Below are 24,773 nucleotides of genomic sequence, written 5' to 3'. Positions count from 1 at the left end.
TTATCAAAATCAATCTGAGTTGTATATACACACGGGTATGCACGCACACGTGAGCACATGCACACACAAGCTCCATAGTGCATATGCAAAGGTCAGAGGACATGGTTCTTTTCTTCCACCATCCAGATTCTGGGGATCAAATTCAGTTGTCAGAATTGGCAGCAGATCCTTTTACTCACTGGTTCATCTTGGCCAGCTCTGTGGCTTTCTCTAGTGAGAACTCAAGAGTCCTAAACACACTCCAGACAACTTATTAGTATGAGAAAGAAGACAGAATCTGTTACAATGGTGAAGAATGCTGAAATAAGAAATGCACATGCAATGCAATGAATGAAATATATGTGCATCCTGTCATCTATATTTTTAAATTGTGTATTTTCTTGAATTTTTGGTTTTTCACAGTAAAATTTTAAAATGGGAGAAGAAAAGAGTTAACTTTAGACACATTCTCCTCAAGCTGTGGGCCACTTTGCCTGTCTTACACTAAACTGAAGCTGCTCTGGCCCAGCATTAGGTGAACGGACGTTGGAGGATATTACTCTCTTATATTCATTGCTGTATCTTCAGCTGATCAATACCTACGAACTGAATGAAATGTGAGCAGAGATGGACAACAATCTACCACTCATATATTCATGCTTCTACATTTGCTGCGTAAAACCCACCTTTCTATATACTCTAATCAAGACTAGAGACTGATCAACACAAGTTGTTACATCACCAGAGGATAAAAATTACAGATAGATATTATTTAACATGTAAACCAATTAGATTTTTAGCATATTGTGAAGGCACAAAAACTGAGACTGTTTAAAAGTGCTATTGTTTTGGTGAAGTGATTAAAAACAGTCCCATTATTTTCATATTATTACTTAACAAAGGGTTCATTTAGTGAAAACTGTAGAGAAAAGGAGCTTGCTATGATTTGCTGTATTATTAGTGTACAGCAGACCTCCAGTATTTCATAAAATTACCAATATGCTTGGAGAAAACATGAGCTCTGATCCCAGACAGATGCTCAGGAAACAGTGTTCTTCATACTAGCTGTCCCTCAGTCCTGACACCTTACTTCTAAGTTGCCTTCAACACACTTTACATTTTGAATGTAAGAATTCACCTCTGCAGGGTCTGACAGCTCTGGACTGAACTTTTGAAAACTGGCTTCAGGGAAAAGCTTAGTTACATGTGAGACATTAGAACTTGAGGTTCAGTGCAATAGGGCCTTATGATGTCAGCTTGTGATGTTCTGTTATCTCTGAAAATGAATGCACACTCATCTCAGAGTCTCAAAAGTCTTTTATTTTTGGAGTCTGACCTTTTTCTATGAAGGAACATTCTTAGTCATTCTTAGTATTCATCTGACAAAAATTTTCCATTATTCTTGACATTAAGACATGTAATAGGTGATCTAAAAAATAGCATGAACATTTACAAGATTCTCTAGTATCATTTAGTTTCCAGTGATTAGAATTCAGTTGTGCTTGGAAAGGAAGAAGACGGGGATGAACAGCACATGCCTTTTAAAAGACACCTACATACAATACTGAGGATGACTAATGCCAAGGACTTGGACATAATGCATTTTTCTCAGAGGAAACAATTTGGTTTCTAAAGAGCATTCACTTCTGACATTTCAATTCCCGATTTCAGAGGCTGCACACTGTGCACTTCTGTGCCACACTTAGGGCAGGTAAAGTACATGTCAAACAGGAAGCTGCTTTTAACACAGTAGTAACAGAACACATGCTCACATCCAATGGTGTGTGGCATTGTGGGCCACTCTCCACACAGAGCACACTCTTTGCCACTGCTGGATAGCGTACTGTCACTAGCAGCAGCTCCAGTGAGGGGGATGCACCAGGAAGACAATTTGGCTTTCAACTTCTGGATGTTGATGAGTGGTAAAAGAAAAATCAGAAATTCGGCAAAGCCATGCCAGAGAAGTTCCCTATTCATGTACTCAAAGCCAACTTCACGCATGTTCTGGGGCTTGCAAAATACAGAATGAATGCCAAGGAGGCGTTCTGTCAAAGTTGCAAACTTTCCTTTCTGCAGGAAAATCAAGAAGTTCAACAACTCACCCAGTTTTAAAAGTCCAACCACAAAATTCATGCACTGTTTGACTTTCCCGAAAGACGCTAAATGACGGTTTCGAAACAAATCATAACTTCGTTCTTCTAACCACCTACCCCCAATGGTGCACACAGCATACCCCAGTTTCTGATTTTTGCTTGGTGTTTGGTATCTTGGGTTGGAAAGAGAATCATTTTTGTACCGAATATTCAATACTGACTGCCCCACAGTCGCATTTTTGGAGTAGACGGTGAACCTCCATAGGAAAAGCCACAGAAGTGCTTTCACTTCTGGTTCAAAGCGAGCTAACAGCCCTGGCTTGAATCCATGAAAGCACTGAGTAAACTGGGACCACACGAGCTGCTCCAGTGCCTTGTTCAGTTCAAGTGCATCCAGCTGACTTATCCTCAGCACTCTGTCTGCACTCTTCATATTCTCTTCTCTGCCAGACATGTCTTCTCTGAAGCTGCCTAGGAAACATACAATTAGGGAACAGCAAGCAGTGGCAATCTTCTATTACCGTCTCAGCTGCTTGGAAACACAGAAGATGAGCCTATTAGTGGTATAAAAACGGCAACAATTTCTTCTTAATTGGAACCTCTCTTTCTTTTCTTCTTCCCTTCTTTATATCTTGCTCCTTCCCCACTAATCCCATCCTTTGGCCCTTATGGGTTATGGAGAGAGAGGGTGATAGAGAGGGATGGATATAGAGAGGAAGAGAGAGAGTTAGAGAAATAAGGAAGGGATGGAGAGAGGGATATACATAGAGAGAAAGAGAATGTGTGTGTGTGTGTGTGTGTGTGTGTGTGGGAGGGAGGGAGGCAGGGAAGGAGGGGAAGAAAGGGAGGGAGGAAAGGGAAGAGGGAGGAGGAAGGAAAGAGGGACACACACACACACACACACACACACACACACACACAGAACAGCTTTTTACTGACTCTACAAATATACCCCTACAAATTAGTTGTTTGGCTGGATATTCTGGCAGACAGATTAAAATCCTAAAACTACAATGGGGCCAAATAACACACACACACACACAAAAAAAAAAAAAAAATGGAGAAAGATGAATTACATATACCATGGCAACAGATTATTAAATCAAGACCTCATTGTGATTTTCAGTACTTCTTTGGGACTCAAGGGTGTGTTTTTAAAATAGTCACAAACTTTCTCAAATATATTTTACTTATATTTCATTACTAAAATACTAATGTATACTTTGGATACACAAACTATAAAGTGATCAAGAATAAACAGGAGTAAAAACACATACTATAATAATTTCATAATACACAAGGAAAGAAATACACGCTAAAAGAGAAAAAAAACAGAAAAATCTACAAAGTTAATTAATGTTAGCTAGGTAGGTGTGCTTCAGAGGTCATTTATAATTACTAATTACAGCAGCAAAACATCTGCTCACTGCAGCAGTTGATATACAGAACAGCTGAAATCTGTTACAACTTTTAAATGAACCAGAAGCCTCAAACTATGACCCAAATTATCTTTAGTTTCTAAGTGCATCTTTGCTTGATCTACGTTCATGCAGAATCTAAGTATGTGGAACTCAGGTAAGCTGAGGCAAAGTTGTGATTTCAAAAGAATAGTAAAATTGGGGAGACTTTGTCCAAAAATTCCAATTCTAAGCTAGAAGTTGAGTAAATTATGGACACTTTTGTATAGCATGGCTACTATAGTTAATATGTCAGCATGTCTGTTTGAAGCTGGCTAAGACTGTGTCTCAAACGCACATGCAGGCACCCTGTGATGGATATGTTTGTTTAATTGCAGTATTTATGTCACAATATATACATATATGAGGTCATAATGTGTTTTATTTCACATATATAGCCTTTGTCAATTACTGACCAATAGGCTAGGAAACACACACACACATAGTAAAAGGATTTTCATCACACTAAGCTTAAACACGCTCTCAAGCCTTTGAAAGGCCTATGACAGTAACATATAGAGGCCAGGCTTACATTAAAGGTGTGGATCCTGTGGATATCAACTCTGCTAGTGGACAATGTGGTCTGAGACCAGGATTTTCACCTGTTCTTCCCCACCCTGTGTTTCTCACATACAAAACAAAAGGCTAGAGACAAAAATGACTTTCCATTCCTTTAAAATTTCATTATTTTATGAAATTTATTTAACGGTAGATCTGAAATGTTAAATAGTAAATGAACTGAAAATATCCTAATACTTCTTGAAATTAGAACTATCTCTGACAACATGAGACATTTTCAAGAAGTGAATTTTAATTCTGCTCATATGTCCTAGATTAAGTTAGTGGCAGAGACCTTATGCTTAACAAGCTCAACCACAGAAAACAAAATGACCCTTGAATAATATAGGGTCATTTCCTGCTGACATCTTCCGCAAAACCAGACATGAGTAAAAATGATACCATACAAATCCCAGTTCCTTCTAAGGGAGCACTCACCTTTCCCCATTCCTACGGCCCCTTCAGCACTCACCGGCCTACCCACAACGTGGTGGAGAGATGTGCTTCAAGTCTGCTTCAAGAGACCCTTGCCTCATACTTGCCAGGAGCTGCAGGAAAGCAAAGGGTTCAAAAGAGAAAGAGTCCACTTTCCTCACTTTTCACATCCAATCCATGCCAATGATGGATTGGATGGATTTGTTCTTAAAACAAAATGTTTTTGTTTTTTTTTCTCATGCATTCATTACCTTCTAACTGCTAAAACCTTTTTTCTAAAACAGTCTGGCTGTTCTTCCCTCCACCAGAACTCATTCTATTGTTTTATCTATCTGTTAGCCCATCAGACACATCCATCGTGGAAGCATTCTAGAATACACGCATCTCCAAACCCAAGCAAGACCACTTTATAAAGTGTATTTTTTTTCTTCTTTTGCAAGGAACATGTGTCCTCCTTCCTCAGCTAAGTTACCAGCTCAAGTACTACTTTCTTTTGACTCTACAATGTAGTTTGGCCACTCTGCTGCGTATTCCCTCAGCATTCTATCTTCCTGCCTTGGCATCTATACTTTGGACAGAATACTTTTCAATCATTTATTTCCTCTACTACATGATAAGCACTGATGCTATGACTACTTGGGTACTATCAGAGTTGAATCAGGGCAGCTATCATAATTCCTGGTACACAGAAGCATTTTATATTAGTTGATAAATGAACAGGATGAAAGTTTAGGGTAAAAAAAAGGACAAATTCTATCCAGTAACCTTTAAAATTATTTACAATTGCCATAAACTACAGGCTCTTATTTACTTCTCCAAGTTTGTGGTCCATCGCTCTTTACCAGCTATGCTGCAGAGAGTGATATGATCGAATGAAAGGCAGCTGTGAGCACGCTGGAGCCTACAATTTGCCTAGGTTAAATGAGGGGGACTGAAAGGGTATGCTATATAAAACAGGTGGGTACTGTGCCTCCACCTGCATTTCTGAAGACCAGTTCCTAGAGAAGAGCTATCTAAGCAGGCTCCAGGAAGAAGCAGGGTCAGTATGGCTACAGAAACAAAAACCATTTTAAGTAGAAAGACTAAGGAGAGCAAGAAGCACAAGGACAAGTAGAAAACTGCAGAGGCCAGCAGGAGACAGATCCTAAAGGCTCTAGGCGAGAAGCTCAGACGTGGTTTATCACCAGGAGGGTAAACGGATTCAGTCAACACTCCCAAGAAAAAAAAAAATCTAATCAGATCTGCTCAGTAGATGTTTGTTCTGGCTACTCTTCAGAATGGATTTCTGCCAGCTGTGAGAAGGACTGGAAGCACACTGACCATTCAACAGACCGTTAGATTGACCTACTGAGAAGCTAATTACAAGCCTATCAGTGGGGACAAAAAAAAAAAAAAAAAGAATGTTGAAATCTAAAATGAGGTGGGAGAGCTGACACTATTTGACAACAATTACCTAATAAATAAATAAATAAATAAATAAATAAATAAATAATGGAGTAATAAGTAACTGGATGGGGACCCCGTGCTCTAACATGGGAAGTACACGAGGGGAAGACCAAGCATACAACGCTGAAGTCGGGGTTTCTATAAGATGCCTTCATACTTATCATGGGACAGAGACTTTGGGTGCAGACTTTTATAAGTCCAGGCATTTCTGATCAAATTTACTTTTTGTAATTAAACAGTAAATGTGGATGGCAGAGTGATACATGCTTCTGGTAGTTCGTATATCCTCACAATGAATTCAACTTTGTTTATAACAAGTCTCAGGTAGGAAGACAGTTCTATCTTTGCTATTTAACATACTTTATACTTTCACTCCTCTATGCAGATTTCAAATCTGAGAGCTAACCAGTGTCACTCACAGGATCTGTTAGATTGTTGGGCTTCACTCTTCAGATTTTTGATTTATTATACATGTAATGGGACCTCCCGATTTCACCTTTATCATAACTACTCTAGTGATTTTGAGAACTTCTGTCTCAAATTCTCAAAACAAAACAAAAACACAAAAACTTGAGAATGATGTCAGTGTCAAAGCAAAATTCAACTTTTTTGCTTCCTATCACTTGTATTCTTTAATGCTGCATGTTCTTCCTGTCATTCATTTCTAGCTGGTTTCCATCACTGCATCTACAAAAGCTGATATAAACCTTTCACTGACTCAGCATGTCTCTTTTTCTATTAAGCAGTCCTTGTGAAATCAGGTCATTGTTGATTCCACAAAAATCCCAATCATAAATGGATCTTGGAATATAGACAAAAACATGCCTTGGTATTAAGTAAGGCTGTCATCGAAGGTCTGAAAAGGAAGGCAATTGCGTGCACAGAGCTAAGGTGGTATTTCTCCTAATGTAATCACATTATGTATATAGCAGAAGGAAAACAAAAACAAAACCACTATTTGGTTAGCTAACACAAACCTATACGGGTACTTGCCCAATTCAAGTCATCATGTAAATCCTGCATATGTGGTCCCCAGCACTGAGTTTGACAGATGGCTTTTCTTAGCCAAATAGCAGATGAGATGTTAGGCTTGCTTTATAGGCTAGTGGTGCGAATCTAAGTATTTCTAACTACTAGAATTGTTAAAGAGCCAGATTGGAGTACATGAGTACCTTAATCTTAAAGCTCTAGAATTCAACAAAGACTGGCTGCTTATAGGAGTTGCTCAGGAATGAGCAATTGTGAAGTCCTATGAGATAGGGAGGGTTGGTAGCCAGTCAATAGGCCATACACTAGGTGAAGAGCATTGGAACACACTTAGCTAACGTGATAATTAGGCAAGACACCTCTGCCTCAATTTTTAACTGATATTTAGTACAGTCAGTGAAAAGTTTGCCTGACACAAACCTTTTTCAAAATCCTTCTTTCTAGAGAAATCATACTTGAGATCATGTAGCAAGGAGTTTTTAATGACTACCAGAAAAGGAGAATTAAGACTTAAGACAGCCTAGCAGATCCAATATTTAACAATACTATAAAAAATTCTTTCTTATTCTGTTACAGTTTAACATTTTTTTTCTTTGCTTTTTTTACTCCCTAAGCCTGGCCCCAGTGTAGATTAGAAACAGCTGGGCCCATTCTCCTCCCTTGGTAAGGTTTTTTTTAGTAGACCAAATGACTTATTATTAAACTGCTCTTCAGCCTTTCCTTCCCAGATGAATAATTTGTTTCTCTGGGTTTTGTTTTAGGATTTATTTCCAAGATTTTAATAGTTTTCGTGACTTGTTTTAGTCGTAAACTTAGAACAAACACTGTCCATTACAGAACACAGTTTGTCAGTATGGAATACCTCACCTTTATTCTACATACATTTTTGGACAACTGTGACAGACTGAGAAAAGGTGAAATCAAACGTTCCTGCACTCAAGTTCTAGCTCTGTCTCCTACTTGCTATGTGATCAAAAAATTCGTTTGCCTCAGATACTTCTTCTAAAAGCTGGAAATAACAGCTCCTTCAAGGGGTTATTGAGATTAAACTCGATAATGCTACAAAAGTGGCTTGGAAACTATAAAGAAGTCTCATTACCACATTGTTATTACCATGGGTAAGGGTGGGCATAAAAGAAACAGACTACAAGTTGATCTTGGCAAATTTCGTTTTAAAGGACTGTAAGCTTCATTATTACTCACAATAAGGCCTAAACCTGGGTCAAAAGAATCTGTTTCCAGGAAATATTGACTACGTCATTAAAATGTAATTGTGGCAGATAAACTGTAAACATGGTATCACTATTTTATGTACTTATGTGAGCCAGGCAGGAGGATATGACATGAGGATTATCTCACATATAGTTTGTATCTTGTCTGAACAAGATCATAAAATGGGATTTCCAGAGAATGGGGTTGGGTTCCATCGCTATCAATGTACTCGGCAACTTAACCCATCAACATGGTTGAACCTGACTAGGAAATGAAGAAGCCTCAGGAGCACAACGATATTATCTCTTTCTGGGGTACTTTGTCTCATCAGGCAGGGCACAGGCAGTCGAAGCATTCAACCCTGGGTTTATCAACAAAATACTCTATTCAGTTCTTCTCCTCCAACTCCACTCCACTTCCCACCCCCTTTTTCTGGCAGGCACATATCTTTTAGAATGCTGGCTTTAGAGAAGGGCAGTGCCCAGGAGAGGAAACTGATGAAATAAATATAATTGGAAGTTCAATTAATCTGATTATAGAATCCTCTTCCTTCCACTGCAGCATAATAAGATTTGTCCCGTAATAGGCGTGAAGTACAGAAAAAAATGCCATAAATGCCTTTAAATCACATAAAATCATTTTCAACATAATGGAAGTAGTCTGTGTTCTAGTGACTTCTAATTCTCTGACAAATACTTATTCAATTTAACTAATATTCATTGGGCATATAAATGCCAGGCAATCTCCGAGGTAGCAGATTTGATCTAAATATTTATTATCAGTGAACTTCCTTTTCTCATGTACTTTAACTTAACAGAGCTTTAGTAAAATCAGAACTGGCCATGGATCTCCGAATCAAAGAATGGACTTCAAAACCTGAAAATACTACATAGGGCCACAAAACCTCTCTGACAAGAAGATAAATTCTTTCTTAACTTAGGACAAAGGAACAGGCTGTGCAAAAGGCCTGAGATGTGCACTCTTGGTTGTGGGCTCACTGAGGCTCTTGGAGTTCAATTTCAGCAGGAGCTGCTGGAAGGTATCCTTGGTTAGTTAATCAGTGTATTTTCATGTCACCTGGCTGCAAAGAAGGAAGCCATCTGCTATGAAGAAAGCAGAGAGGCTTTGCAAGAGAGATGGGATGCTGGGCTATGGCTCCCTGGGCAAAGCTGTTAGGGATGTTGCAGTGATGCTAGGTATGAACATCACCGAGAAGAGACATAGCACAGTCTACATTTCAGAAGGTTGACCTGACAGCACAGACCACTGAGTGAGAAGACAACTGCTGTTCACCCCTATCAGTGGACTTGGAGAAAGGAATGGGAGGAGATGAGAGAGGGAGGGTAGGATGGGTAGGGAATGAGGGAGGAGGCTACAGTTGGGATGCAAAATGAATAAACTGTAATTAATATATAAAAAATAAAAATTTAATTAAAAAAAAGAGAGCACTTGCAGGACTTCTACAGCCCAAAGGTTGTCCACAATGGCAGCAAATTTTCGGAGAAGGTAATTTATTTTCAATAGAAAAGAGGTTTTACCTTCAGCAGAGTGCAAGAAATCATATGAAAGAAGGGGGAGTTAGTAAGACCTGGAGAGGACAGGCGCTCCACAAGGACCAAATATATCAGGGCACAGGGGTCTTTCATGAGACTGTTTCTCCAACCAAGGACCATGTATGGATATAACCTAGAACCCCTGCTCGGATATAGCACATGGTAGCTCAGTATCCAAGTGGGTTCTCTAGTAAGGGGAACAGGGACTATTTCTGACATGATCTCAATGGTGAGCTCTTCAACCTCCCCCTCCCCCCGAGGGAGGAGCAGCCTTGCTAGGCCATAGAAGAGGACATTGTAGCCAGTCCTGAAGATACCTGATAAGCTAGGGTCAGATGGAAGGAGAGGAGGTCCTCCCCTACCAGTAGACTTGGAAAGGGGCAGGGAGGGAGGGTGGGATTGGGAGGGAATGAGGGAGGGGCTATGACTGGGATACAAAGTAAATAACCTGTAAGAAAAAAAAAAAAAAGAAAAAAAAGAAAAGTTTTAGCTACAATATTTTTAGATAATTTTTTTCTACTACTTTTGGTAAGCCAGTACTTTCCTGGCCCCTATTGCTAATTACTTTCCTGTAACTGGCTGTTACAGTGATTGCCAATAGCAATGCTCAAACATCAGCCATATAGTTTACTTTCAAGACTTTTACTTAAGTCCCATATTTTTGGTTCTTTTAGACTGGTACCTAATTTCAAAAATGTTGGCCCAAAGTTGAAGAGTTAAAAACAAACAAACAAACAAAAAAACCCAAACATGTAAATCTGTCAACGTTTTTCTTTTCTTAGTTGAAATTATTCTGATTGAATTTTTTTTTTTCAAAATGCCCAGACAAGTTTCATTCTATTCCACCTTTTAATGGCCTATCCTAACACATTTTTCCCCTCATTTGCTGAACCATGCTAATCTTAAGAAATATTTACTATTCAGGCAAAGAGTGAATAATTTTAATTATTTAATGACATAAAAGTGATAAAACTATAATTTGTGATATACACATTATCATAAGAGATCACTTTCAGTTCTTTAAGGATACATGGGAGAGATGCTGAAGACAAGTTAAAGATAGGTAAAAAGTATAATACCTCCTATGGTTAAGGTAATTAAACTAACTTGTCACGTAAGTATGTTTAAGACCAAATGACCCAGCACTAAGAACCGTTTAAAAGGTTCCCTGCTGACATTTTATCAGGGGATATACCACACTGCTTTTTTTTAGATTAAAAAAAAAACAAAACAAAAAACAACTCTTGAAAAACAGGTTTTTGAAGAACAGCAACATATAACCTTATGCCTTAAGTAACTGTTTAATTTTTGATTTTCTTTTCAAAATAAAACCTTTATCATCTACATACATTGAAAAAACAGTAAATCATTTTATCTCATTGAGGAAGAAGGAAGTTCTCAGTATGTATTTTAGAGCTTTTATTGAGTGTGGTGCAAATTATAAATGAATATATTTTATTTAAAAACATGTTATTGACAGAAATCTATCAATAGTAACGTGGATATTGTCAAGGCCCTGTCAATATTAATGTAATTATGATTAAGAGGATAACATGGATTTTTAGCCATAATACCAAGTAACATCTCCTACATTGCTGCTATCAATACACACATTATTATTGACCTGTTCTGGGACTCTCAGTACTAGATGTATTACCATTAAACATATTTGTCAATGCATACTGTCTACAGAAATTCTACATTTAAATTTACAGTCCTGTAAACGTTGTCAGCAGAAACCTTGGAATTCCTATTAATCTCTAAGTTATCATATGTGTCTCTCCCCTTGCCATGTTCTTTTGCAGTTTTATCACAGGAAACTCATCCTTAGTAGGACAAAAATCACTGCTATACTGTCTTTGAAATTCCACCAATCAAAGTGGATGGAACTATAACGTCATTTTATTTCCTCTAGGTTTTTATAAGTTTTAAGCTAAAACTTCATACTAGGAGGCTACGTGAATAATCTTTAAGTGCAGATCTTAAGTTTTGAATCTATGTTCTACTACTTTATCTTCTTTGTATAGTCTGATAGATTTACTGTCCATTGTACTGAAATCAATACTAGCAAATGGGACTTGCATCAGAGAGGGACTTAACTGGATTCCCAGAGCACATTTCAAACATAGGTAAGGAGAAGAGCCACAGCAGAGACCCACAGAATACCGTGACCTCTGGCACTTTGAACAGGGCTAAAACCCAACAATTCGTAAGTTCAAATCCCACTCTGCCAGACTTGCTAAATGAATTGCCACTATTCTGTTGTTCTTCCTTCCATCACAAATAAATTTAGTTTCAATACTTCATACAAAGTCAGTGTGATAAATCACAATAATGTTCCTTTGGACATATCCAACACATATAAAGTTTTCAAACTGTGGCCATTTAGGTCTCCACATGTCTTTAACTTGAAAAGGGTTCTTAATCAAAATTCTAGTAAGTATTTTCTTAACTATTCTAAAACATGTAAGAAAGATAAAAGGAATGCAGTTTTCTCAAAAGAGAGCAGTGATAAGCTCCTTCCCAGAGAGGAAATACATTTCCCCCCATTTTTGAAGACAGAAGAAACCAAGAGCAAATGGTATAATTTTCAAGACTGTAATTCATCTAATTCATCTTATACCTACACACACACAGAGCTTACTTCTTTTAGCTACTGTGTACTAGTTTCAGTATCTACAGTTAACCAAAATACTATTTTAAAAACTTAAAACAAAATTTCTAACACCTTGATGTAGCATCATACATTTTTTTTTAAAGAAAGCAGCAAGGTTTGCATATTATTATTATTATTTTTTCAGAAAGATGCTATTTCTCCATCATTCAGAAAATATGCCGCAACATTAAAGAGATATCTAAGTGCACATAGGAAAAGTCATGTCAAATAGATTCTGGACAAGTCATTTTACCACAATACAGTCTTCATCAACTGGAGAAAAAACCAATTATAAATAAAAAATAGTAATTTACAAGAAGTGTTTTAGCAAAGCTTGGAAGGACAAAATTAGAAAACAAGCCAAACACCCTTTGTAATTGGTATAGCAAACACTGACTTTGAAAATGTACTATATACATATATATACATATATATATACACACACATATATGTGTGTGTGTGTGTGTGTGTGTGTGTATGTATGTGTGTAACTACTATAAAGTCACAGAGCTAGAAGTGGCAGAGCCATACTCTGTACCTGTGCCTTATACCAACAAGGTGATGATGGCCCAGAAGTATAAGTACTGTAAGGTGGCACCAGAGGACACCCTGAAGGAATTATTTTCAAAGGCTAAACATTAAGTGCATAGATACCACATATAGCAACCTTCTAATCCAAGCATGCATAGACAGACAGATGATATGCTCAAAGAAGCTACATCTTCAAATTATTCCATTAATCAACTTTTAGAATCAAATTGCTTATGAATTCCAAATGACTTGAAAATTATTAGAACATATTTTAGCTGCAATTTTTATGGCAAAAGAGAATGGGAAAATACCCCCAAACAAAGATGTATCAATTGCAGAACAGGAGAAATTACCATGTGATACATAATTGCACCAGAATGCATATTACCTTTATATTGTGTCATGGAATCTTTCTAAAACAGTAGCTGTTATCATCTCTACTTTAAGACAAAAATAATTTATGGAAATTTAACAATTAGTAAATTTCTGGTAATCACTACAAAAACTGAAATGCATATAAACTTAGAATGGATTGGGTGGTTGCTGAGCTTGCATCAAATGTAATTCCATAAAATGAAAAGCAAAGTTTTTTCTTTTCAGGATCATTCAAAAGACCAAATTCATAACCAAGCTCTCTGAATTACAGATGAAGAAAGAAATTAGAGGAATGTGGTAAATCACCCATGCTCTCATCCACATGCCCTCCCCCTATACATGCGGTCAGAGAATTAGTCAAAGGGATTGAATGTCAAACCTAAACAAAGAGACTTATATGGGTGAAAAATGTGGCATGATCATTTATTATGAATACAGATTTTCATGTAAGGTAGATGTTAGGCCAACTCATCCACTGAACACAGGGGCAAGACAAGAGAGACACAATTACTTTCAAGCTCCTTGACCCACTCAGGAAAGAAACCTGAGCTCTGATTAAAAAAAAAAAAGGAATGCATATTAAAAGAGCAAAAAACAATATAGGAAGAGACTTTGACTGTACAGAAGGAAACTGGCTGGAAGGACACACAGCTCACACTGGGGTTAGCAAAGCATGCATGATCCTCTTCCCTTCCCTATCTCCATGTATTAAAACCACGGTACTGGGTGAAGGCCATAGCACCAGGCCCATGGTAACAGGAAAATGGAACAGCTGAGGATGTTCTCTCAAGGTTTCTCTCACATTTTGAAGGAAAGAAAGAGGGACATACTTAGAGGCTAATTTTATGTCATAGAAAAAGACAGGGAATATGTAGCCTACCTTTTGGTTATCCAACTCAGATCAACAAGAAAAGTGCACTTGGCGGTGGTGGTGGTGGGAGGCAGATATGGATCTCAAGTGAGCATTGCTTCAGACATAAAAACTGACAAAGCTCACACTTTCTTTGTACTATAGAAACCTGAAAATTACTTAGTGCCATGAGAAACATATGGTACTAGATCCTTAATTTTACTAGAGAAGTCAGCAAGTCAGCTCCTATCTTCAAGGCTCAGCAACTGACTTGGTCAAACAGAAAATTACTGCAAGGATTTTAATTACAGTTAAAAAAGAATATTGGGGAGTAATGGAAATTAGGAATTATGACCAATCAAAAAGACAGAAATAAACTTGAAACATTATTTCATAAAATGAAACAGCATTATCATTTTTGTAGCTTTTAGAAATTATGAATACATAATTTCAGGAAGCCAGAATAACCAAATTAATGCACACTGAAAACAAATGAACAATTGTACTAAGAAAGAGAATTTTCATGCTAAAAGGAAAGACTGATCATCTGGTCCGAGATATGAATTAAGTCTTAACAGGAACACTGTTATAAAAGAACACATAAATAGCTGTGCTTGTTAAACTACAGCTGACAGTCGGCTTGCTTTGTCTCTCCTCTGCATGGCTCCAGGAAATTTCTACAAAAGTTCTTTTATGGAACAATTTTAAAACCACAGATTGAGTGCTACCTCTAATTACTAAAACAGAGAATTAGGCCAAAAGGTAAAGTTGGGCAGAGGCAAACTATAATCAAGACTAGAACCTAATTCTTTTCATTTCAGTAGCCTATTGTGTTCTGTTACTTTACTTCTTAAAGGAAAAAGAAAAAGGAGGGGTTCTTTTTCTAAGTAATTCTACTGACTCCTTTTTCAAATCTCCTGGCTCTTGGTCTTTCAACTGTAATCGTTCTGGATACAAGTAATTGGTAATGCAAAAGAGATCCAGTCAGTAAAAAGAAAGTAAGTCAGCCACTCGAAATTCATTCTGTTCAGGTTTAACTAAAGACCACACATTCCTGGAAGGTGTTTTGACTACAAACTGGTAAAGGAGTGGGGGTGGGGACTCTATGTCATTCTGTAATTACCTAAAATTGTCAACACAAAAATTCGGCAAAGGGTGCCCTAGAACATTTGAAGCTGGTAAGACTTGGAAAAACTTTCAGTCCGTGAAAAGTCCTTTTGCTAAGTATCTGGTGTGTGGAAAACGGAACATAAATAAATTAGCGAACCAACAACGACTTTTAAGGACCCAAAAAGAAAAACAGAAATGACTGTCACATTCCTTGTAACAGACCAATGGGTTTCAGTGAACTTCACAAGGTATTTCACAAGAAAAACCTTCAACACCTTCAAAAACCTTCCGCCCACGGGAGAGCAAAACTGAGCTTAAGTGAATGGGCTCTCAGGAAGGCTGCAACTCCATCGTACTCAAACGCAAAATCTTTTTCAGGAGCCCCAGATTATGGACCCGGAGAGGTTCTCGAATCCGAGTTTAAGAAGTCCATCTACTACTCTTAATGGCGAGTAGTCGGGGCTGTCTGGAAAGTCTCCTCGGGCAAGGCGGCGGCTCCTTCCTAGCAGGGTCGCTCTAGGTGTGTGACTGCGCTATCCTAGGGGAGACTGGTTTGTTTCACTGCCTCTCCGGAAACCCGGAGACACACCGGCTCCATCCAGCAGTGCGGGAAGCCAGCGCGGCCTGCAGCCGAGGCGAGCGTCGCCAGGCCGCGCTCCGGGACCGCCGGGCCCGCACGCCGCACCGCGGAGGCTGCGCTCCGGGCGGACACTGACCTGCGGGCTCTGCGGGACGCCCGGGCGCCGCGGAACCTTTTCTCAAGCGTCCTCCGCCAAGCTGGGCTTTTCCTAGCCGAGGCAGGGCGACCCACGCTTCCGGAACTCGCGGGCTTCCGGAACGGCGCAGGACCCGGAAGTGGCTGAAGGGAAACTCGGGAAATTACGGCCGAGACGGGGACAGGGTCTGGGGGAAAGCCGCCGGAGAAGGCCCAGCCACGGAAAATGCCGAGGAGCCGAGGAGCCGAAGGGCCGAGCTGCCGAGCTGCCGAAGATGATACTCCACGGCCTGGGATTGGTTGGCAAAGCGGCCTCTGATTGGCAGGAGAGTCACGAACCGGTCAGCGCCGGGTCGGGGCCCGGCGTGAAGAGGCTTCCGTGTCAGGGCCCGGCGGGACCGCCGGTCTCAGAGACCACGGACGCCGCTGCGGACCGCCGGACAAGCGCCGCCGGGTGGTCGTGGGGCGCCTGCGCACCTGAGGCCAGAGGGCTGACCTTGCCCAGAGGGCCCCTCTCGCCCCAGCGGGTGTCGGCCCGACCGTGTCCCCATATATGTGGCAGAACCCTGGGTCCCCATAGCTCCTCAGAACGGAGGCTGCAAGCCTCTGGGTGGAAGGCAACCCAGGTGACAGCGAGCAGGACTGAGGTGTTAGAGGTAGTGATCCTAGAATACGAGTCTTAACCCCACCCCAAACCCTCTCCTTGTATTCTGTTTCAAGAATTAGCCCGTGCACCGCAGAGTTCTTACTCAAAGCATGGTACATGGACTAGGTAAAGGAGAACATAATAAAGAATCCAGCATAATGGGCTGGAAGAGGAAGAAGGCAAACTTGAAACAGATTCTTCCCTAGCAAGTGACCTTAAGATGACCCAGTAGGAGGAAGTACAGGTTGATAGGGTATAGAGTTCAGATAGGGACAGGAGGGAGGTGTCTAGACCATTCTGTATACCCACCCCATGGTGGCCACTATCTTTTTGTGGATGGCTTGAAATACAGTCTCCTCTTGACTGTAAGGTATGGATATGATTGTAAGACAGCATAAATGGATACAAAACGCTCATCAGTTTTATGTGTTGGTTACATTGAAAGTGTCCCAAAAATTTTAAATCAGTGTGGTTCTCATATTTATGTTGGGCCCTGTTCAAAAGAGTAAATACTCTTTGGAGAATAGCAAGCCTTGGACTTGGTAGAAAGGTGTCCATGTTGTTTCTGTTAGGCCAGGCTGTGATTCACTTATTTTTTTTTTTTTTTATTTTTTGCTTTTGAGACAAGCTTTTGTTGTATAGCCATGGTTGTCCTCAACAGCAGTTCTGTCTCAGCTAAGTGCTGGGAAAACAGCTGTATATTATCTTGCCTGGTTTCTCTTAATTTTTATGAGAAGGACAAAGATGAAATTACAAAAAAAAAAAAAAAAAAAAAAAAAAGGAAAGAAAGAAAAGAAAATGGGACCAGCGAGAGGGCTCAGCAATTAAAGGTGCTTTCTGCCACGAAAGTAGGTAGCACTGGATCCCAGATACATGATGGCTAGAACGCCTCTTTTTGAATCCTTCATTTATATGACTGCCCCATATAAACACATGCACACACACAGTAAACAATGACATCGCAACTCATGCACACACAATAATGGATAGAGAATACATTTTCAGAACACGTCTCCAGTTCAGGTAATTTTAATAGGTCTCGTAAACGTCACAGTATCTTGATAATATGATCCCACAGGAAAAGTCAATTATGTTAGATGTCTCAAGAATGACAGGAAGCATAACATTTAAAATTTTGGCTGAAAATATTTAAAACAATTTCTGGATTTAGTCTTTTGTTGTTATTGTTTCTTTCTTTTCTGAGACAGGGTTTCTCTGGACTTGCTTTGTAGACCAGGCTGGCCTTGAACTCACAGAAATTCCACTGCCTCTACCTCCCAAGTGCTGGGATTAAAGGTGTACATCACCATGCCCAGTTTGGATTTAGTCTTAATATCGTGTACTTCTTTATTTTTGTAATGAACTAGTAGTTTCAGAGAGTTTGTTTTAATTCTTTTAAAACTTGCCTTAGAAATGTATTTACTCATTTATTGAACAAAAGCCTGGGCCAGGTTTTATTCCCGGGCCAGGAATATTGCTAGACAATGTTAGTGAGAATACAAGCTAAAGAGAGTCAGACGTGGCCTTTACTTATAGGGGCTAATAAGGATCAAGTTGGTGACTGTGTAGATAATAAGCAGGCATAGTAGATTTTGATTTTGTAAATTCAATACATTAATATTTTAAGCCTGGAATTATTCATAAAGATGTGCTAAGAAAGAGCTTTGTGAAGACTTGACTGTGGTCTTTTTAAAAGTACTGAAAATAATTAATATACTTCATTTAGTATGAGAGTTTGAGGAAGAAAAATTGATTATTATTTTACCTTTAAGTACAAAGAAAACATTAAATTATAATGGCATCTTATATCCTCCTTTTGCCTTTTAGTGACTTTTAGGCTTTAAAGAATAACAATAAAAATGTTAAGGACTCATTGATTTATGCCTCTAACATATTTTAAAATTGCTGACTTTAAGAAGTTAAATTTATATTAGCATATTGCATTATTCTTAAATCAATATAAAATTGGGTTTTAAAAGAAAAAAGTTGATCATACAATTGTGTTATTTTACTGTTGCTGCTGTAAAGAATTACCACAAAGTTACCACCTCAAAACAACCCTTTTTTTAAAATTTATTTTATGTCTCAAGGTGGGCCTCAATGCACTAAAATCACTGCATCTGAAGGCCCTGCTTTTCCTCTGGAAGCTCAGTGGAGGAATATGGTGCATATGATCTTTGGTTGTTTGGTTATTTGCCAAATTAACTACTTGCAGGTGTCAGGTTGAAGTTTCTATCTTTTTTCCCTTTTCTCTCTCTCTTTCTGTCTGCCTGCCTACCTGCCTGCCTGCCTGCCTGTCTTTCTTTTTTAGTCCCTTCCTTCTTTTCTACCTTCCTTCATTTTTTCTTACTGTTGTTAGGAGAGGACTGTATACATTGCTTGGACACAGTCTCTATTTTGTGGCTGTCTTCTTCCATCTTCTGCTTAGCAACAAGGATGAGACCCTCAACTTTTCCTTTCTTTTCCCTTTCCATTCTTACATCTCTCTAATCACTGATTTTAGAAAAATCCAATTTGATTATTTTGAGTCTCCTATGTCAAGTTCATAACTTTAGTTATATTTTCAAAGTCCCTTTTATCACCCTAAGGTAACACATCCCCAGGTTGTAGGTATTGAAACACACTCTTTAGACTGTAGTTGCCCCTAAGCTAATGTCTCAACCACTTAGAACACCAGATGCTGTTCTGACAGTCCCTTGCCTGGTAGTTAAAGTAATATCCAGTTTAACTCTTCTCATTTCTGATGAGTTGTCAACATGCCTTGAGGGAGGCTTGTTTTTCAAGTGGTGTTGAAGGTATAATGATACCTTGAGTCCCTGGCCATAATTCCTTCCAATACCACTTTTAAAATGTTAACTTTCTCATTGACGGTTTGTTGCCATTGCCTTTATTCTTGTCCATGTGCTTTCAGGTATGTACTAAGGAGTTGATGGACTCTGGCTTCACCACCCTACAGGTATACTCATACTTGTTTGCTAAGAATGGTCTTTCTTAATTCCAAACTCCATAATTCCTTTTTTCAAACCCCATAGTGCCCTCTTTGTCAATCCATATATTAAACTTTTCTCTGCCTCTTGGTACCAGTTACATGCTAGTAGTATCATATATGTCAAGCAATTGTTTGTTTAAACATGTTATTTCCTTATATAAATAATGAACTCATTTGAGAATAGGACCATAAAATGGTTTTTCTTGAGTCCAGTTTATTTATGATATATTGATATTTGTCATTTACTTATACTGTTTTGTCATATTGTAATTATTTACTTTGTCTTATCACTTGTTGGGAAACCCTGCTGCCAAGGTCCCAATCTGCCATGACAAGAAGGCTCTGAGCTTGGTACAAATTGGAGGACACCCTTTGCTGGCAAGGCTTCTTCTGTGACTGGGAATCCTGAACCCACATACCTTCCACCTGAAGAATGTCACATAGTCCTTAGGGGAATTACAAGTCCACCTCTCTTATTACTGATAAGAATATCTTCAGCCAACTTCTGGAATACATAGAATGCTTCCCCATGTAAATGACACATCTCAGTACCTTAGCCTTTCAGTCAATGACCTTTGCTTATCCTGGATATCCCTCCCCCTCCCCAATGTTTTGTATAACCCTGGTTCACCCTGAATACAATTGCTCCTCTTCCCTGAAGCTGGTCCTGACCTGAAACACCATTTCTGTTTGTGCTCATGGGCCAGGGAGTCCTCAATTTGTCGTTTCTGCTCCCTTGTTCCTGAGAAGCAGTGGCCAATGACCCCAGGAATGAGGGAGAGCCATAGTCACTAATCAGTGAACTCTATTTTTCTTTCCTTCTATACCTATTGGTACAAGAGATAGTAATTGGTGAATAAATAAATTGGGAAGAATAATACAGAATTCTTAGTACTATTCAGTTGCTTAACTCTAAAAAGTTTATGAAGTGAAATATTTATACATATATATTCTTATCATAATTTGCTTTAGATTTTTTTTGAGGAAATATAACTAGTGATTTGAAGTATGAATTGTAGAACTAGAACAGTTGGATTCTTCCCCTGTCCCTTACAAAGCTGTGTGATTTTAGGCAAGTTCCTTGTCCTTGGCACCTTAAAACAGAATGATAATGACTACTTTTTATGGTTAAATAAGTAAATGGGTGATGTAACAAAATGTTTGTAACTGTTTCTACATTGAATATTCTATAAGTATTTGTTAAAGAAAATAGTATTTTCTGTTCTTACTGCGTTTGATGATATGTTATGATTTTAAATTGCAATCTGTTTTTTAAATAGCTCTGTGTTTGAATTGCTGAAGTAGAATTTGTTTACCTTTAATGGTGTTTAATACTTTATACATCCTATAATGACCCTGTATACACTTTAAGTACTTTAGTATAGTCTTTTTCATTAGGAGTTGACATACTTTTCCTTTGTACCATTTTTATATTGTTATTGTTATAAATTGACACTAACTTAGTGGCTTAAAACAATATCAACTTAATACCATGTTCTGTAGGTCAGGAGTCCAACACTGATCTCAGCAGCATAACAGAGCTCTCATCAAGTTGTCAGCAATCTGTATTAGGTTTCGGGGCCTCCAGGCTAGAATCTGGTTTCTTGGCTTTCTACCTTCTAGAAGATCTCTAAAAGTTATTGGACCCTTTCTTCCTTCTTTGATGCTTGAAATGTTGAATCTCTTTAATAACTCTCTTGTCTTTACATTTCTTTCTCTGAATACAGGTAGGAAATATTTTCTGCTTTTAAAGATTCTCATGATGACATTGAAATCTCTTGGATATTCCTCTCCAAGACTTTCTATCTCATGAACTTTATATCTTCTGTGCCTCTTAAATATGCAACATTTTGTAGTAGTTGTTATTATCATTTTTTGCAAGTTCTAAGGTTGAGAATATGGACATCTTTGGAAACTATTATTTTGCCTACCACATTTACACTGATGGAATTTGAGCTTTTGGAAAGTGAGTATAATATATAATTGTGAATTAATAGGGTATTATTTGAACCTCCAGTGTTTGGTGAGATCCAAATCTGTTTATTAGAGGACCAATCTTCTTAAGGGACCATTTGTCAGTATATTAATCTTAAAGAACTTTTATTTTAGTAAAGTAGAATATGAACTTGTTCCTGATTATGTCCTGCTAGGTAAGATACTTTTTTTCAAGACAGGGTTTTTCAAGAGAGGTTTTTATGTGTATCCTTGGCTGTCCTGGAACTTGATCAGTAGACCAGGCTGGGCTCAAACTGACAGAGATCCACCTACCTGTGCCGTCTGAGTGCTGGGATTAAAGGCATGTACAACCACTGCCTGGCTAAATTTATCTTAAATAAACGTTTGATACATTAATCCCATTTAATTTCTGGAGTAAGCTTATGAAATTTTGTAGGCAATCAAAGATGATTCTTGATGACCACTCCACACAACAGTCACAGTCTTGTACAATCTCCTTTCTTTGAATATGAGTTTGATTTTTAACTTTTCCAGTGAATGGAAGAAAAGTGATAGGAGATCATCGTTGATTAGGTACCAAACAGCTGTGATTTCCATTTTTCTTTCACAAAGGAAGCTGAAATGTGATATCTTGTCCTAAAAAGAGATCAGCATATTGAGAAATGGAAGATGACCAATGGCAAACAGCCAGGACAAAACCAAAGCCCCCAGATGAACAAACTGTGAGGGGTAGAAGCCAGCAAAACATGAGTTTGGGAGCCAATCCTTCTCTATATGAGACTTGTCTGGCCCTTAGCCTTGGACACATCAAATGCAGCCTCCCAAGAGATGAGGTGCTTTATGCTGTATCTATATAGATGAACAGTAGGAGTTATGAAATAAGTTTATCAAAAACACTAAGTTTGGAGTTTGTATTCTGTACAACAATAAATAACACCAAGGAAAATACTATTTAATTGGGATAAGAAGACAATAATTTGAAAGATTAATCAACTTCCTGGGTCACTTTGCTGACAGATAATAATGATCTATAAAATAAGATATTGGCATTAACTTACATTCTTTGAGGACTTGCTGGGTATCTTAGGATTTCTATTGCTGTGGTGGAATACCATGACCAGAAATAGAAGAAAGGGTTTATTTATCTTATACTTGCATATTGTATTACAACATTGAAGGGTCACAAACAGGGCAGAATCTTAGAGACATAGGCTAATCCAGGGGACAAGGAGAGGTGCTTTACCTGGCTTGTCAAGCCTGCTTTCTTATAGAACCCAGGACACCAGCCTGGAGATGGCACCACTCACCATGGGCTGGGCTCTCTCCCAGTGTCTACTAATTGATAAAATACCTTATAGCTGGATCTTGTAGAGGCATTTTTCTCAACTGAGGCTCTTTCCTCTTTGATGACTCTAGTTTATGTCAAGCTGACACACAAAACAAGGTTTTCAAGAAAATATATAAATGCATACACATGTGTAATACACATGTTATATAATGTATACCTTGTAATTACATTTGGATAACTTAATATAAGCCAGGGTCATCTGGGAAGTGGAAACTTCATTTGAGAAAATGATTGCATAAAATTACCTTTATGCAAGTATCTGGGGGTGTTTTCTTTATTAATGAATGTCCTAGACCACTAGAGGCTGTAGCCCCTGGGTTACATAAAAAAAGCAAGTAAAGCAAGCCATGGAGAGCAATCCGTAATGGGAATTTCTGTGTTATCTCAGCCTCAGCTCCTGCCTCCAGGTTCCTCCCTTGAATTCTTAGCCTGATTCCCCTATATCATGAACTGTAAGCTGTAAGCTGAAATAAGCCCTTTCCTCTCCCAAGTTGCCATTGGTTATGGTGTCTCTGTCACAGCAAGAGAAAGCAAACTAGGACAATAACTTTAGGATGTTAAACTAATTCTGTTACTTATTAAAAAAAAAAATGAACTTGGAACCAAGAAAGGTTAAAAGGCAGCCTGATTTGTAGTCAATCGATGGCCGATTTTGAACTAAGGTTGCATGACTTGAGCCCTTAATACCATACTACATTGCTTCTTACATTCACATAGGATAAGGCACAATGTGGTGGGTATGTAGAAAACAGTGTTGGAGCATTAGAAGGCATCTGAAATGTGGGGTAGAATTTGGTGTACTTACTCAAAAACAGAGGGACCAGGGATGCAGTTTAGTGGTGTTGCACTTACCTTGTATGTGTGATGCAAAGTGTGTGTGTATGTGTGTGTGTGTGTGTGTACCTGTGTGTGTAAAAAATAGAAGAACCTGGGTGGGAATAGGGGGCCTAGGACATGGGACAACAGTGCAGAGTCTACAGAGGCACAGGAAAAAGAAAGGTGGGAGAGAGAAGAAAGTTTGGGCCTGATTATACTTGAGAAAAATGTATTTTTAATTATACATGTATTTAATATATTTTTATTTAAAAATTGTAGTTCAAATTCTTGGCTTTTTAAATTGCTCTTTGAATCAACTGCATCTTAGTTTAATTGGCATACTTGACTGTTGTAAAGATAATATTCAGATGAATCTGAAACTCTTAGAGAGTCCATTCATATCAATTATTTGAAAATAAGAAATTTAATTTCTGTGGGGTGCAAAGGAAAAGTGAGAATACATATAAGACATTTTGAGTGGTTAAACTTGTTAAAGGTATGATCAATGTGTTGGTTTTATGTCAACATGATAAAAATAGTTCTCTGTGGAGGGAACCTTATTTAAGAAAATGGTTTCATAAGATGGGGCTGTAGACAAGCCTGTAGAGCATTTTCTTAATTAGTGATTAATAGGGAAGGGCTAGCTCACTATTCTGGTGGTGCTGATTTTATATAGTAGGCTGAGCAAGCCAGGCAACAGCTTTCCTCTATTTCCTATGCCTCAGCTCCTGCCTTCAGATTGTTCCCCTGTTTCAATTCTTGTCCCAATTTCCTTTTATGGTGAACTATGATGTGGAAGCATAAACCAAATAAGCCCTTTCCTCCCCAAGTCATTCTTGTCATGGTGTTTCATCACCACATATAACCAATCACCTATAATAACCCTGACTAAGACAATTAGTTTGTGTTTGATTTCAGCAAAGTCTAGATAAATCAGTAAATCCCAAACCTTGTAGGCATTTTGTGTTTTACGTAAGAGGAGTACCAGAAATTACATTCAACACATTATACATTTCAATACAGTAAAACAATAAAGAAGAAAAACCATTATGTGTGTATTT

General features: G+C 38.4%; 1 protein-coding gene across 3 annotated transcripts; it reads right to left on the bottom strand.

The window, feature by feature from the left end:
* Positions 1 to 1,278: 1,278 nt before the first annotated feature.
* On the bottom strand, positions 1,279 to 16,114 carry Pex2 (peroxisomal biogenesis factor 2). Of its 3 annotated transcripts, none has more exons than XM_060385800.1 (3): positions 15,959 to 16,114; positions 4,526 to 4,635; positions 1,279 to 2,601 (listed from the first exon to the last, which is right to left on the bottom strand). In XM_060385800.1, the coding sequence occupies exon 3, from the start codon at positions 2,524 to 2,526 to the stop codon at positions 1,609 to 1,611; it is 918 nt and encodes a 305-aa protein (XP_060241783.1). In that variant the 5' UTR covers positions 2,527 to 2,601; positions 4,526 to 4,635; positions 15,959 to 16,114; the 3' UTR covers positions 1,279 to 1,608. The 3 variants fall into 3 exon arrangements, with proteins under 3 accessions (XP_060241783.1, XP_021483907.1, XP_021483909.1); XM_021628232.2 differs by having other exon boundaries at positions 1,279 to 2,543; XM_021628234.2 differs by having other exon boundaries at positions 1,279 to 2,539.
* Between the last annotated feature and the right edge of the window lie 8,659 nt (positions 16,115 to 24,773).

The sequence above is a fragment of the Meriones unguiculatus genome, chromosome 6 (genome assembly GCF_030254825.1).
Source record: "Meriones unguiculatus strain TT.TT164.6M chromosome 6, Bangor_MerUng_6.1, whole genome shotgun sequence".
Lineage (NCBI taxonomy): Eukaryota > Metazoa > Chordata > Mammalia > Rodentia > Muridae > Meriones > Meriones unguiculatus.
This window is presented reverse-complemented; position numbering and strand designations above follow the sequence as displayed.